The sequence below is a fragment of the Dasypus novemcinctus genome, chromosome 28, assembly GCF_030445035.2.
Source record: "Dasypus novemcinctus isolate mDasNov1 chromosome 28, mDasNov1.1.hap2, whole genome shotgun sequence".
Taxonomy (NCBI): Eukaryota; Metazoa; Chordata; class Mammalia; order Cingulata; family Dasypodidae; genus Dasypus; species Dasypus novemcinctus.
This window is the reverse complement of record NC_080700.1, coordinates 38,961,273-38,974,630: the sequence shown is the minus strand read 5'-3', so window position 1 is coordinate 38,974,630 and position 13,358 is coordinate 38,961,273. Positions and strand designations below refer to the sequence as shown.

The 13,358-nt window shown below is 43.4% G+C and overlaps 1 protein-coding gene across 1 annotated transcript in view; it reads left to right on the top strand.

Annotated features, from left to right (window-relative positions):
- The window catches only part of CNKSR3 (CNKSR family member 3), a 107,228-nt gene that overhangs the window by 63,661 nt on the left and 30,209 nt on the right, over positions 1-13,358 (top strand). The window contains exons 3-4 of the mRNA XM_004477803.5: positions 8,118-8,320; positions 8,816-8,903. Coding sequence (XP_004477860.2) covers positions 8,118-8,320; positions 8,816-8,903 — 291 coding nt within the window. The remainder of the gene's footprint in view (positions 1-8,117; positions 8,321-8,815; positions 8,904-13,358) is intronic.

Sequence of the window (13,358 nt, the reverse complement as noted above, 5' to 3'; positions counted from 1 at the left end):
GCCCTGTCAACTATGTGTTACGTATGGCTGCATTTGTGCTACAACAGCCAGGGCGAGTAGTTGCCGTGGAAACCGTGTGTTCTCCTAAAACATTGGCTGTCTCTTGCCCTCTACAGAATAAGTTTGCCTTTTTACAGGAAAAGGTTGTATTGGTCCTGTTTTCTAATCTTTTTCATAAGGAACCAGGAGGTGGGGATAGCCCTGAATGAAAGTTATTTTTCTAAATAGAAATGAGAAATGGGTTCTGACCGTCACGTCTGTTTTTGTTGCTGTAGGAAGCATTGGCGTTGAACAGATGTTTGTGATATTTCAATACTGAAACTTAGGCTTGAGGTCATCTATGAATGGTGGCGAGTTACATTTTGCAGGTAGCTTTAACCTGAGCCAGTTAAATCCTGACGCTGTGATGCCTGCATCACACCTTGGATCCCTCAGGTGCAAGCTGAGAACACGGGGAAGGGCATTTTGCTTGTAAGCCGCTTGGCATAAGATGGGATTCCAGGCCTGCTCGCCCTGGTGTCGTGGCAAGGACGCCGTTGACCGAAACGTCGGGATTGGGGCCAGCCCAGTGGCTTTCGAGCTGGCTTAGCCGAGCTGTGAGCCGAGCCAAGGATATCTACGGTTACGTCACTGAGCACGGTGGGAAAGAATGCGCACCCGGTGAAGCTGCCCTGCCGGCTGTCCCCCCGATTATCTAACGCTTGCTGCATTGTGTGTATTCTTCTTAAAATGGACAGAGCCTTATCTCCGGCTCTGGGGTGCACCGTTCCTGTTTAGGAAAGTAACGGGGAATTTATTTGTAGTAAATGAATGAGCTCTGCCCCGTGGGAGCCGCTCCGGCCAAGTGGCCCCAGCCTTCTCCTGGGAGGCAGGGTTTTTGAATTCTAATCCTGCCTCTGCTATGTTCTGCTCACTCTGTGACCCCAGGGAAACGGGGGCGCCTGTTTCCTCCATCTGCCCAGTAACCATCGCTCATCCCAGACAGTGCAGCAGTCATGGGCGGGGGTCTCTCCGTGCCGGGAGGGTCGCTAAACGTCCTGGTTATTATTAAGACTGAATGTTTCTGGGACAGTAAAACATTTTTTTTTTTTTTGAATTGACTTTTATGGCACTCTTTGGGAACAAGGCTTTTCAGTCTTTTCTGCTAGATCTTCTGCCAGTTTGCCTGGTCTGTCATTTTGCAGACATGCTCTGAGGACAGGGAAATTCCGTTGGCATCCATGGTGGCAGAGGGGAGGTGGGGGCTGCGGGAGGCAGGCCGAGTGCATTTGGGGGCATGGTGGAAGTGTGGGCCGCTGCCCCCAGCGTTCTCTTCGCTCTGTCCCCTTCCCCACTTCTTAAAATATTAGCCTAAAATGAACAAAGCTGGACAAATGCCAAAACCTGAAGCTGTGTTTTATCTCCTACAATTTCCTTCTAATTTCCTTTGTAGGCAAAATTTTGACCTCACATGCTTTGTGTGATGGAGAGCCAGCGAGGGGGGCTCAAGGGAAAGAGATCTTTTGGGGTGGGGGAGTGTGTTTTAGTAGAGTTTTACTAAAATCTCTTCAGTCGCCACATAATCTCCTTTTCTAAGTTTCTTACTGAATTAATTTCTGCCAGATAGCTCTTTTGATACATAAATTGGTGATATTTTTTTTTTTTTTGCCTCAAACAGTACATCCCCTGAGCAGTTAATGTGTATTTGCAGTTGGTCCCCTGGTGTTATAAAAGAGATTTTATGGGACATTTATGTAGACTTGGTTTAGTGGATTTGATTTTATGATGGACAGGAAATGAATAGAATTAGAAGTAAGGAAGGGGGGAAGGAGAAAACAATAAAACGCCGGCAAGTTTTGGAGGAACGAGAAGAGCAGATGGAATGGATAAGGACATAAATTAGGGAACAGCTATTGATTAAGATTCCAATATGGGTGAGTTGAAAGATCTTTACAATTAATTAGCTGGTCATGGGGAGAGAGCAAAGACAGAAGGTGCCTTTTGAGAACCAAAGGCGACTCTGGGGGCGCAGGCGGGTGCCTGTCTTGTAAGGCAGAACCAGTGGCCTCTGCTTCTGGATCGAATTCAGAATCCGATTCTCATTTTACCCTCTCTGTCTGGGGCAGAGAGTAACCGGGCCAGATCCTAGAGCGGTCTTTCCCTGTAGGATAGCTACGAACCACATGTGGCTACTTAAATTTCCAATTAATTAGAATCAAATACAATTTAGTTCCTTGGCCACATTTCAAGAGCTCAGTAGCCATGCTGGCTAGTGGCGACCATATGGAATAGCACAGAGGACATTTCATCTTTGCAGAAAGTTCTGCTTTTCAACACTGGTCTAGAAGGGAATAACTGAGAGTAACGAAGGATGGTTATAACCTGTTCTATTAGTCAGCCAAAAGGGGTGCTAATGCAAAGCACCGGAAATCTGTTGGTTTTTATAAAGGAGGGTATTTATTTGGGGTAAAAGCTTACTCACAATGCCCTAAAGAGTCCAACTCAAGGTTGGTTTCTCACCTGCAGTTATTTGCCACGTGTTGAAGCAAGATGGTGGGCAATGTCTGCGAGGGTTCAGCCTTCCTCTTTCCTCTTAAGGCTGCATGGTCCCAGCTCCTTCCCATCTCAGCTCTAGGCTGGAGGGCTCATTTCTTTCTGAATCTCTGGATTCTGATCTCTGGATCTGCAGAGTATTACACAAATGGATCGGCTGTGTCTAGGACCTCAAGACCAAGTTTCTCTCCTCTGCCGTGTCTGTGGAGCTCTCTCTCTCTCCCATGTATCTTCTCCTGTCTTCCTGATTGTCTGCTTATATGAAACTCAACCCTGACCATGCCCTAATGATGTGGTTGAATCAAAGCCCTAGTCTTAACACAATCAAATAAACTGTCCAACCTCTGAATTTAACATAGTCAAAGAGTATCATGCCCAGAGAAAGAGACCAGTTTACAAACACAATCTATATCTCTTTTTGGAATTCATAAGCTATATCAAACTGCCACACCTGTTTTTCTTTGCCAAATCCAGTTTCCCAAAGACTTAGGCAGGGCCATTTATGTTTTCAAGGTTGAAGTAGGTTGGGACAGCAAACAGGGTTGAATCAGTACATGTGTTGAGTGACGCTAGCAGATTGAGTTGAATACCTGTAATTTACCTACCTGTCCAGAGTACTTAGGTTCTCTCCTGTGCCTCCGAGATGGTTCATCATCTAGCTATAGAAATCATTTAAAAAATATTGCCCTTTCTATGGGGAAGAGTTTTGAAGGAACAGGAGTCTTTGTTAGCAGTTTGTATTTGACTTGCTCTTCCTATGAACTTGTTAACTACCTTCAAGAAAACTGTAATGGTTGCAACTTAATTGGCCCAAATCAATAAGAAAGTTTTCATTGTGTGTCTCTGACACCCTTGAATCACTTACGTATGTTTGATTATGAATAGAATTAATAGGAAATGGGAAAGAAAGTAGAGGAGAAGTTGTGTAAGGTTTATCTTTCGTTGAAATGGGTGTAATTTTAAGGCACCCAAAGAATGAGAATCTGCTCCTTTCTTTTTTCTTGTTTAGTGTATCTTTTCTCTAGCCAAGCCAGGAAATGACCATGACCCCTGGTGGTGAAACTCAAATGAGTATCGATGCTTAGAGGCTTAATTCATTTGTTGTGTCATTTATATCTTCTTGGTTCCTTATCTTAAAACAAATTTTTTAAGGAGACAGGTCTTAGGAAAAAGACTATTGAAAAGAATCAAATCCAATCTGAGAAATTCTTTGTTTTTTGTCTTTCATTGGGGAGCACATAAGTCAATAACCCTTTCCTGACTACGTTTGTAGAGTAGGGGTTCTTTTTTTTTAAGCTGTTCCTGCTTTTTTAAAAAATTCTCTCTTTTTTTTAAAGGTATATAGATCACAAAAAAGTGTTGCATTAAAAAATATAAGAGGTTCCCATATACCCCACACCCCAAACCCCCCACTCCTCCCACATCATCAACTTCTTTCTTCATTGTGGCACATTCATTGCATTTGGTGAATACATTTTGGAGCACTGCTGCACCGCATGGAAAGTGGTTTACATTGTAGTTTACACTCTCCCCCAGGTAATCCAGTGGGTTATGGCAGGATATATAATGTCCAGCATCTGTCCCTGCAATATCATTTAGGACAATTGTGTTCTTACAACCAGTTTCTTATTCTCTCCTTATTGTGGAATGGGGTTGAAAGGGAGGGAATTTTCCTTCCTTCCCTTCTTTTGAAAATTATAATGTTATAGCTACGTCTATCCATCCTTCTAAATGCATGGTTTCTTTGGGGGAATAAAAGAATAAGGGCAAATTGGGTAGAAAATGGAGAGAACCAGTTACTTAGAAACTACCCTCCCATTTTATTTTATTAAAATTTTTTCTTAAAATGTAGCATCTGATAGCTAAAAATAATATTTGGCTCAGTTTCCTCATGGACCAGGTAGCTCTTCTCCCTAACAGCTGCTGGTAATTATTGGCCAGGGCAGTATCTGAGTATATTATGTCTAAATGACATGTAATGTTACCACCTGGTGATTAACTATAAAGTGACTTTCCCTGCAAATGTTATAAGGGAGTAAGTTAAAATACCCTTGATGTTCCTCCCAATGCTTTTTTTTTTTTTTAATTGAGTTCAAATTAAAGTCTTTTCTCTGTAATGACTAGAAAACACCCCAGGTGGGCATCTGCACCTGCTGGACTGAGTTCTATGAAGGAGGGAGTATCTATAGGCACATCTGTATTTGTTGACTGAATGAATGAGCCTTGTTCTTTTTTGTTCTTCTCTGAAACAGCTCTGAAAGGTGGTAGCTTCCTACCTATGTGAAATAATCTTAAGCAAATGTGTCTCCTAAGCTTAGCCTCGGTGATCGTGCAGCTTCCCGAGGAAAATTGATGTGACGGATGATTTCATTACATAGCCTCTCTCAACTCCTTCGTTAATTATATTGAGGAGCTAAGATACTTCTCGTGCAGTGCTGCATGATCTAAGGGAAACAGAATTTACAGTCTCCAGCCTGGAGCCCTAACAGGAAGATAAAATATGCATAAACCAGACAATAACGTAAAATCCCGATAAAATTAAGCAGACAGTTGAGAGTGGTACAGACGATTGGTAGTATGGGAAGACTGGAGAAGAGATGACAATGGGAAGTGGTGGTCAAAGAAGGCTTCAGGACATTATATATCCTGCCCTAACCCACTGAATGGACTGGAGAAGAGTGTAAACTATAGTGTAAACTGTAATCCATGTGGTGCAGCAGTGCTCCAAAATGTATTCACCAAATGCAATGAATGTACCACACTAATGAAAGAAGTTGTTGATGTGGGAAAAGGGGGGGGTTGTGGGGAGTGGGTTGTATGGGAACCTCCTGTATTTTAAAAGTAACATTTTTTTGTGATCTGTGTATCTTTTAAAATTAAATTTTAAAAAATACTAAAAAAAAATAGGCCTCAGGAATGTACTAGATTTTTCTGTGTCTCCCAGGACTCTACTCCTTCCTTTATAAGGGTTTAAAAAAGCCCCTTCCTCGCCCTATTTTGGCCGGTTGATGTGCTCTCCCCTTTTATTTTAACATGAAAAGTGGCAGGTCGATAGCAGAGTAAGGTTTAAAATTTCTTGCAGTAATAAAGTAGATTTAATCCTCTTTGAGTTTAGACGCAAATGTGTATAGTAATAAAAGTTGCAAGAATTTACTGTGGTAGTGACTATAGAAAGCTGACTTCCCAGCTCTTAGCTCAGAACAAAACACTTGGCAGGCCGAGTATTTGGCTAAAAGAGGGGACATTTCCCTTTAATCATAGACACAAGTCCTCAGAAACAAGTTGAGTCATGTGAGCTCTTTAGTCATTGAATTGTGAGTCTTTGATTCTCTGAATTGAAAAAGCCATGATGAGAATCCATCTTTTTATTTTTGTCTTCTCTGCTCAAGAACAATATCATATTTTAATCTTCAGAAAATGACTGTAAGAAAGAAAGTGAAACGGATATAAGATTTGGATAGAAAATTACTCTTAATACAGAACACTCATTTGTATTACAGTTTTGCAGTTTTGTAAAAAAGCTTGGGCTTCCGTTGGTGGATCTGAGAAGTTCTTTTTTTTCTTCCTTAATATATTTGTACTGAACTCCTTTCCCATTTGTTACCTAAATCTTTTTGAAATGAGTTTTTATTTCACTCGGAAGCAATATAAATGTAAAACGTGAACAAAACCTATTCGAAGTTAGAAATGTTTTCATTAAGATTTTGGTTATTTTCAACTAGTGGGTCCAAGAATTTTGTTTGTATTATTAACTAACCCTTGTTCATCTTGCCCCCAACAGTTCTAGCAAACCCCTACTATATTATGCTTCGTATATTGTGGATTTTGAGGCATGGCTCGCCTCTCCCTGGGGGGTGGGGGTGGGGGCTGTAGGAGAGAAGAGGCTGAAGGGCACGGGCCAGATGGCATAGGAAGAGAGGGCTTGCCTGTCAGAGGAGGGAGGTCGGGGTGTCTGACAGGGCGGAGGGGATGGGAGAGGCCAGGATAGAATGTTTGGAAGGTAACTGGCTTTTCCAGGGTTCCATAGCTTGCTAGTTTGTGCTAGATCCAGGACCACTGGCCAGTTTTCCTTATTCCGGTCCAGGGTCCTTCCTGTTTCTCCTTTATCCCTCTGCCCATTCCTGGGCAGGTGGGTGGAAGGCAGAGGATTGGCCAGAGTGACCAAAAGTCTGTGCTCTGGGTGTGGATGGCCTTGAGCAGGATCCTCCCCTCCCGTTTCTTAGATGCACAGCCATGGAGAATTTATTCCATGCTTCCTTGCCTCCATCTCCTCACCTGTAAGGTAGGGATAATATTTCCACCTTAGTGGGAGGTTTGCCTGGGAGAATGCTTGTCAAGCACCTAGCCCAGTTCCTGGCCTAGGGTAAATGTCCAATAATGCTAGCCATTGCATTTTTCCCATTTTAAAAAAAGGTGCCCAATTCTTGCCTTGGGGCACCATTGAGACCATGAAATATATCCTAGAAATAAATATCTCCATTCTTCATTAAAAAAAAAAAGAGCCTACTCGGGGCACGTACATGAAGTTGAATATAGAAATTTCATCCCCACTCCCTTGCCTCCCAGGTCACCCTGGATTTATGTGCTGTTTCCTGGGATTTGTTCTTTTTTTTTTTCCCAAGATTTATTTTTTATTTATTTCTCTCCCCTTCCCCCCCTCCCCCCCAGTTGTCTGTTCTCTGTGTCCATTCGCTGTGTGTTCTTCTGTGACCGCTTCTATCCTTATCAGCAGCACTGGGAATCTGTATCTCTTTTTGTTGCGTCATCTTCTCAGTCTTGGGAAATAAAGCCCATGACAATTGATTTTTTTAAGCACCCCAGTAAGTTTGGCTTTGTTCGAAAAGTATGCAGGCTGGAACGGCAAGGGATGGAAACTGCATTTCAGATGGGTTACCATTTAATCAGTGCTGCGTATGTTTGTAAGCTCTTGTCTGATGGGAGGCCACCCATTCATAGCTATATTATTTTCTCCTGTGCTGGGAATAGAATAGCAAGCAACACGGATGAGCTCCCTGTGCTCCCAGAGCTTACCTTCCAGTGGATGGAGACACCCAGCAAACCAGGTGGTTCAGGCAGCTCCTAAGAGCTAGAGATGGCTTGATGGGTGGTTGGTTGAGATCATTGGTTCTCAACGACGTTTTTGGCTGTCGCATCAGGAGGGTTGTTGCTCCTGGCACCTGATGGGTAGAGGAAGGGGTGCTGCTACACAACCTGCAGTGTACAGAGCAGCTCCCCATCAGAGGAAGTCCTAGTGCCAGGGTGAGAAACCTGCTCTACGTGAAGTGGTCAGGACAGCCTCGTACAGGTGGAGACGTTGGTCCTGGGTGTGACTCTGAAGAGCTTCCCATGCCAAGCTTTGTGGGAAGAGAAGTTTGGGAAGAAGACGTCCTCGAGGCAGGAGCAGACTAGGGGAGGAGTGGCGAGAAGGCGGTGTGGCCGGGTGGGGTGATCTCAGGGCCAGGGGTGAGTCCACCCATGGTGGATGTTGCCGCCATCTTGGGAGTTATTCAGGGAACCAGTGGGATGTGTGAGGTGGGACGTTGTGGATGGTTTGGGATGTGTCCTTTTGCTTTGCTTTTCCACAGAACTACGGCCTCGAAACAGATAACATGAAGAACTTGGTTATGAAGCTGCGTGCTTCTTCCCACAACTTGCAGAACTACATAAGCAGCCGACGGAAGAGTCCAGCGTATGATGGGAGCACGTCACACAAGCCCCCCAATGAGTTCCTGACGTCTGTGGTGGAGCTCATCGGGGCTGCGAAGTCCTTGTTGGCTTGGCTGGACAGGTAAGTCGCGCGTGAGCCTCTCGCACCCCTATTAAAGCAGGGGTGGAGGCCTGGAAGTGTATGTCCCTCTCGTGTCTCTCGCCCTGGAACTCTTCAGGAGTTCTGGACCCAGTGGTGGATTTTCAGGTCCCTTTGGACATGCCTTGGAAGGTTAACAGCAGGAACAAATTTACCTCATCTTAGAGAAGAGTGAAACTGTTTTGAAGGCTGTGTTTTACAGTGGTTAAACACAAATGACCATTTGGATGGTATGAAGCCTGTTAGTTGACTTCTGACAGGATGTTTGTTGTCTCGCCTCATTTTTGGGGTGTGTTTTTATCTGGGCTCTGTCTCTTCTTGATTCAGATTTCTATTTCATGGGTTACTTGAGAGGAAACATTTATGTGACAGATCATTTAAATTGGCCTGTTGTATCGCCACGCTTGTCAACCCACAGTGTGGGATCCCAGTGGATTCCCTTTTGTCTTCTTTAAGAGAATTGTCATTACCTTCTAGGACTCCATTTACAGGGATCACGGATTTCTCAGTAACAAAGAACAAAATCATTCAGCTCTGCTTGGATTTGACCACTACAGTCCAGAAGGTCAGTATATCCTTGTTGCTTTCTAAATTTTTTTTCTTTCTTTTTCCTTTTTCCTCTTCTTCAAAGGAATGGACTGCCATTCTGTTTTATTCCACCAGACTTGGGTAGAGGTGACAGGCTTGTAATGGACGTATTGTAGAGGTGGTTTCTGTGAAAAATAACCAGAGACCTTGGAATCAAAGATGGTCTTCTTTTACTTTAAAATAGTTGACCAAATAGTCTTGTACTTCCTCTAAAATGTTAGCTTACTTAATTTTTTTAAACTAGAAATTCTGGAGCAATTAAATGTCATTATAATCTTTGTTCTGATTACCTTACTGCATATGCTTCTTGATTTTCTTTTCATTTTGAGCTCTGGTTATTGGGTATATCAGTCAGGACGGGCTAGGTTATGATGCAGTAACAAACAATTCCAAAACCTCTGCAGTTTATTTCTGGATCATCTACATCCAGGCAGTTCAGCTGGGGGATTTGCTCCATTTCTCCTGACTTCAGGACCTAGTATCTCATGTTTCCTGTCTCCATGGGAGGTGAACAAAGAGCTTGAATGATTTCATACTGACCAGTAGTTTTTTTGGAAGTAACACATGTCAGTTCCACTCAAAGCTCCTTAGCCAGACCTAGGCATCTTAGTAAAGGCCCAGGAAGTTTATATCAGTCCATCTGCAACCAAGCTAGCTTCACTGACCTTAGTTTTTTTTTTTTCAATATTAGTTTCCTATTAGGCCATCAGCTTTTAAGTTCTCCTGTCATAATGCCTGACATGTAGTACATACTCATTAAATATTTTTGAGTTAAATTAAGGCTCTAAGGAGTAGCTGGTTCTTTGTTCCTTTTCCATCTGGATCTAAAGTGAGTCAGTGTTTGTTTCCACTAATGATTTGGCAGAAAGTAAAGAATGTCCTTTCCCCAGTGATGACAGTGCCATAAAATAGATGTGATTTGGAAAAGCCGTGTGCTTTCTGTTTGTTTCTGGAATGCAAAGAGTGAAGTTTGGCTTCGCACGAGGCGGTCGTTCAGAGCCAATCCGAGCAGCCCTTGAGCGTAAGGCACACGCGACTTCGTCATCTGCATCGGAGGCCAAGTGCTTAGAAAGGAGAGCAGAGAACGAAAGGGCTCTGAGTCTTTGCTCTCTGTGAAGTGACAGAAAGAGTGTAATGCCAATTGTGATGTGTTAATTCTAGGGTCACGGGGTCCTGGCATATGTGGTGGAAGGCACTTTCTTGCTACTTTGCTCTTTTTCTCTCTGCTTCCCTCTCCCCAGTATTCTGCCTCCTGTTTTGATTTTCGACAGTTCATTTGCCATCACGTAAGTGAAAGCATAAGACCTTAAGCATCCTGATAAGCCACTGGGTCAGTTTTGGCCGTAGATGGACCTGCATTTTGTTGTGAAGGGTCGTGGACTAGGTGACTTGTACTGGCAGCCCCTGCTGTGGTGGTGGAGGAGAGAGTGAAAAGTGGAAGGGAGGAGGCGTCCTTCTCACGAGCCGAATCTGCTTTGCCTGGGCAGGTGGATATCGTTGGCGTTGTACGTATTTTGACTATTCCTTGAATACATCTTTGTTTGGCACTGACTGTGTCTGCTGCTGTTCTCCAGATAAAGAAATCCCTGACCTCATGGAGCCTACTGTCTGTGGGGCAAAGAGAAAATAAAAAGATAAATAAGCAAAGCATATGAAGTTAGAGACGTGCAAAGGTGGGAAGGAGTGCAGGAGGTACTGAGAGTGGAGCCCAGTTTTAGGCAGAGAAAGCCTCATGGAGAAGGTTACATTTGATGATCCAACCAGTCTAACCCTGTGCTTGTCTGGGCGTGTGGGTTTGTGGCGTCGCCTCAAGTGGCATTTTGCCTCGTAGTATTTTTGTTTGTTTTTGAGGTACCAGGAGCTGGGGATTGAACCCGGGACCTTGTATGTGGGAAGCCGGCACTCAACCACTGAGCCACTCGGCTCCCCTGAGTTGTTTATTTTCTGTTTGTTGTCTGTTTTTGTTTCTTCAGGAGGCACCGGGAACTGAACCCGGGATCTCCCATATGGGAGGCGGGCTCTCAACTTCATGAGCCACATCCGCTTCTATCCTGGTGGTTTGAGAGGTATTGGTTGTTGTGAACTGATGTTAGGACAGTCTACCCATGGGAGGTACAGGTCCTCACCTGGTCACATCAGAAAGGGGCCTGCTGCGCATCTGGTGCTGAACTGATGGTGATTCCCATCCACCCCCCAACCCCCGCGATGGCTCCCTCGTCTGTTTGTTCGCTGCTTTTGCCTGTAGTTTTTTTTGTGTGTTGTTTGTGCTCATTTTCTGCTCATTGCCTTTTATCTTTTTTTTCCTTCTTTAGGATGCACAGGAACTGAACCCGGGACCTCCCATGTGGGGGGGCCAGGTGCTTAATTGCTTGAGCCATATCTGTTCCATGCTCATTTGTGTTTTTGCTTGTTGTCTGCTCGTTGTTTTCTCATTATCTTGCTCATTGTCTGCTTGTTATCTTTTTTTTTATTCCTTTCTTTCTTTAGGAGGAACCAAAACCCAGGACCTCCCAAACTGCTTGAGCCTCATCTGTTCCCTGCTCATCTGTATTTTTGGCTTGTTGTCTGCTCATTGTTTTTATTTATTTTCTCATTGTCTGCTCGTTGTTTTTCCTCGTCTGCTCGTTGTCTGCCTTAGGAGGCACCTTGAACTGAACCTGGGACCTCCTATGTGGGAGGCAGGCACCCAACTGCTTGGGCAACATCTGCTTCCTTGATGGTGATTTTTAAATGTGTGTTTACATGAATGAGTTAATGGTTTTGACAGATAAGCTGATGAGAATGTCTCACGTTGTGAGAAGTTAACCCAAATTTAAGGGAAACGAGATACTATGTTTGTGCCGTGCATTCGGTTTTGGTCTTTTGCTTTAACTTTTGTTCTCATTGCTGGACCTTGGTCTCTTGGTTAAGAGCAGATACTTTGGAGGGAGACAGCCATAGGTTCAAATTCCACCTCTACCCTTTAGCATCCTGTACCCTTAGGCAAGTCACTTATAATTTATGAGCTTTTATTTTCTTATCTGTAAGATGGGAGTACTAATAATTTCCTAATCAGATGATTTGGTTGGATTTCCACAAGTTACGGTTGGGTAAAAAATGTCAAAGAAAATGTAGATTTAATATGAAAAATGCCAAAAACAAATAAAAATATATGTATATATGAATATTTAATACACACACATGCACTCAAACCTATATACACCGGAATATACAAATGCACTGGGAATGTGGAAGAAAAGTTGGGTTACTTTGGCAGTTCACTTAAAAAATTAGGTATAGAGAAGTGGTATAAAATATTTTTAAAAATAGCAACTATCTCAAAGATCGTTGTGATGTTTAAGCGATATACTATATATAAAGCACAGTGCCCACTTATAAGAAATAGAAGTCCATATTGGAAAAGAAAAAAAGCGTGCTTGCCCTTGTTTTCTGGAACCAAACTTAATGGTTTAAGGAGACGCAAACAAATATGTTGTTCTTGTAATCTGGTATGGTTTGTCTATTTTAAATTTGAGCAGATTTTAAAGGATGAAGGCTGGCAATATATAAATATACACGGAAGTTTCATTTTTGAAGTTGAATTGAAAAAGATGCTTAACTCCTAGTGAACATGAGTTTCCTGTCGTGATTGGGACTAGAAAATGCAGGTGCTTTGGCAAGTGGTGCTACCGTTGCCACCATCTAGTACCAAGCTTTCCCCGTCACCCCAAATGGAAACTCTGTATGTATTTAACAATAACTCCCTGTACCCCTTCCCTCCAGCGTCTGGTAACTTCCAATCTGCTTTCTGTCTCTTTGAATTATTTATCATAGATATTTTATATAAATGGAACCAGGCAATATTTGTTCTTTGGTGTTCAGCTGCTTTCACTTGGCCTATTTTGAAGGCTCATCCACATTGCCACGTGTATCAGAACCTCCTTTTTACGATGGAATAATACTCCATTGTATGGGTGTACCACGTTTTGGACACTCGGGTTGCTTCCACCGTTTGGCTGTTGTGAATAACGGTGTGCACGTAACCGTTTGAGTCCCTGCATTCAGTTCTTTCGAATGCATACCTAGAGGTAGGATTGCCTCTCTTCATGGTAATTCTTCGCTCAGCTTTCTGAGGCCCAGTTCTGTTTTCCCTTTCAATTTTTAAGGCTGTGCTTTTAGATGGCGAAGGGTGGAAGGAGATTAGGACCTGTATTTTCTGTCTCTCCTGCTGAGGCCATGAGGACACAAAAATTGATGAAGCAGCAGTGGCAGGTAGGTGCTAAGTTCCAGTGTGGAAAGAAATGGGGGAATAACCCGTTGAAAGCCCAAGAGAGCTGGAGAGTAAGAAAGACGGAAGCAGCAGAGGGCCATCCGGGTGGCTCTTCATTGAGTGTGTTCGGTGCCTGCTTTACATCTTAGCCCGCTTCACCCTCCACGGAGCTCAGGGGCCGGC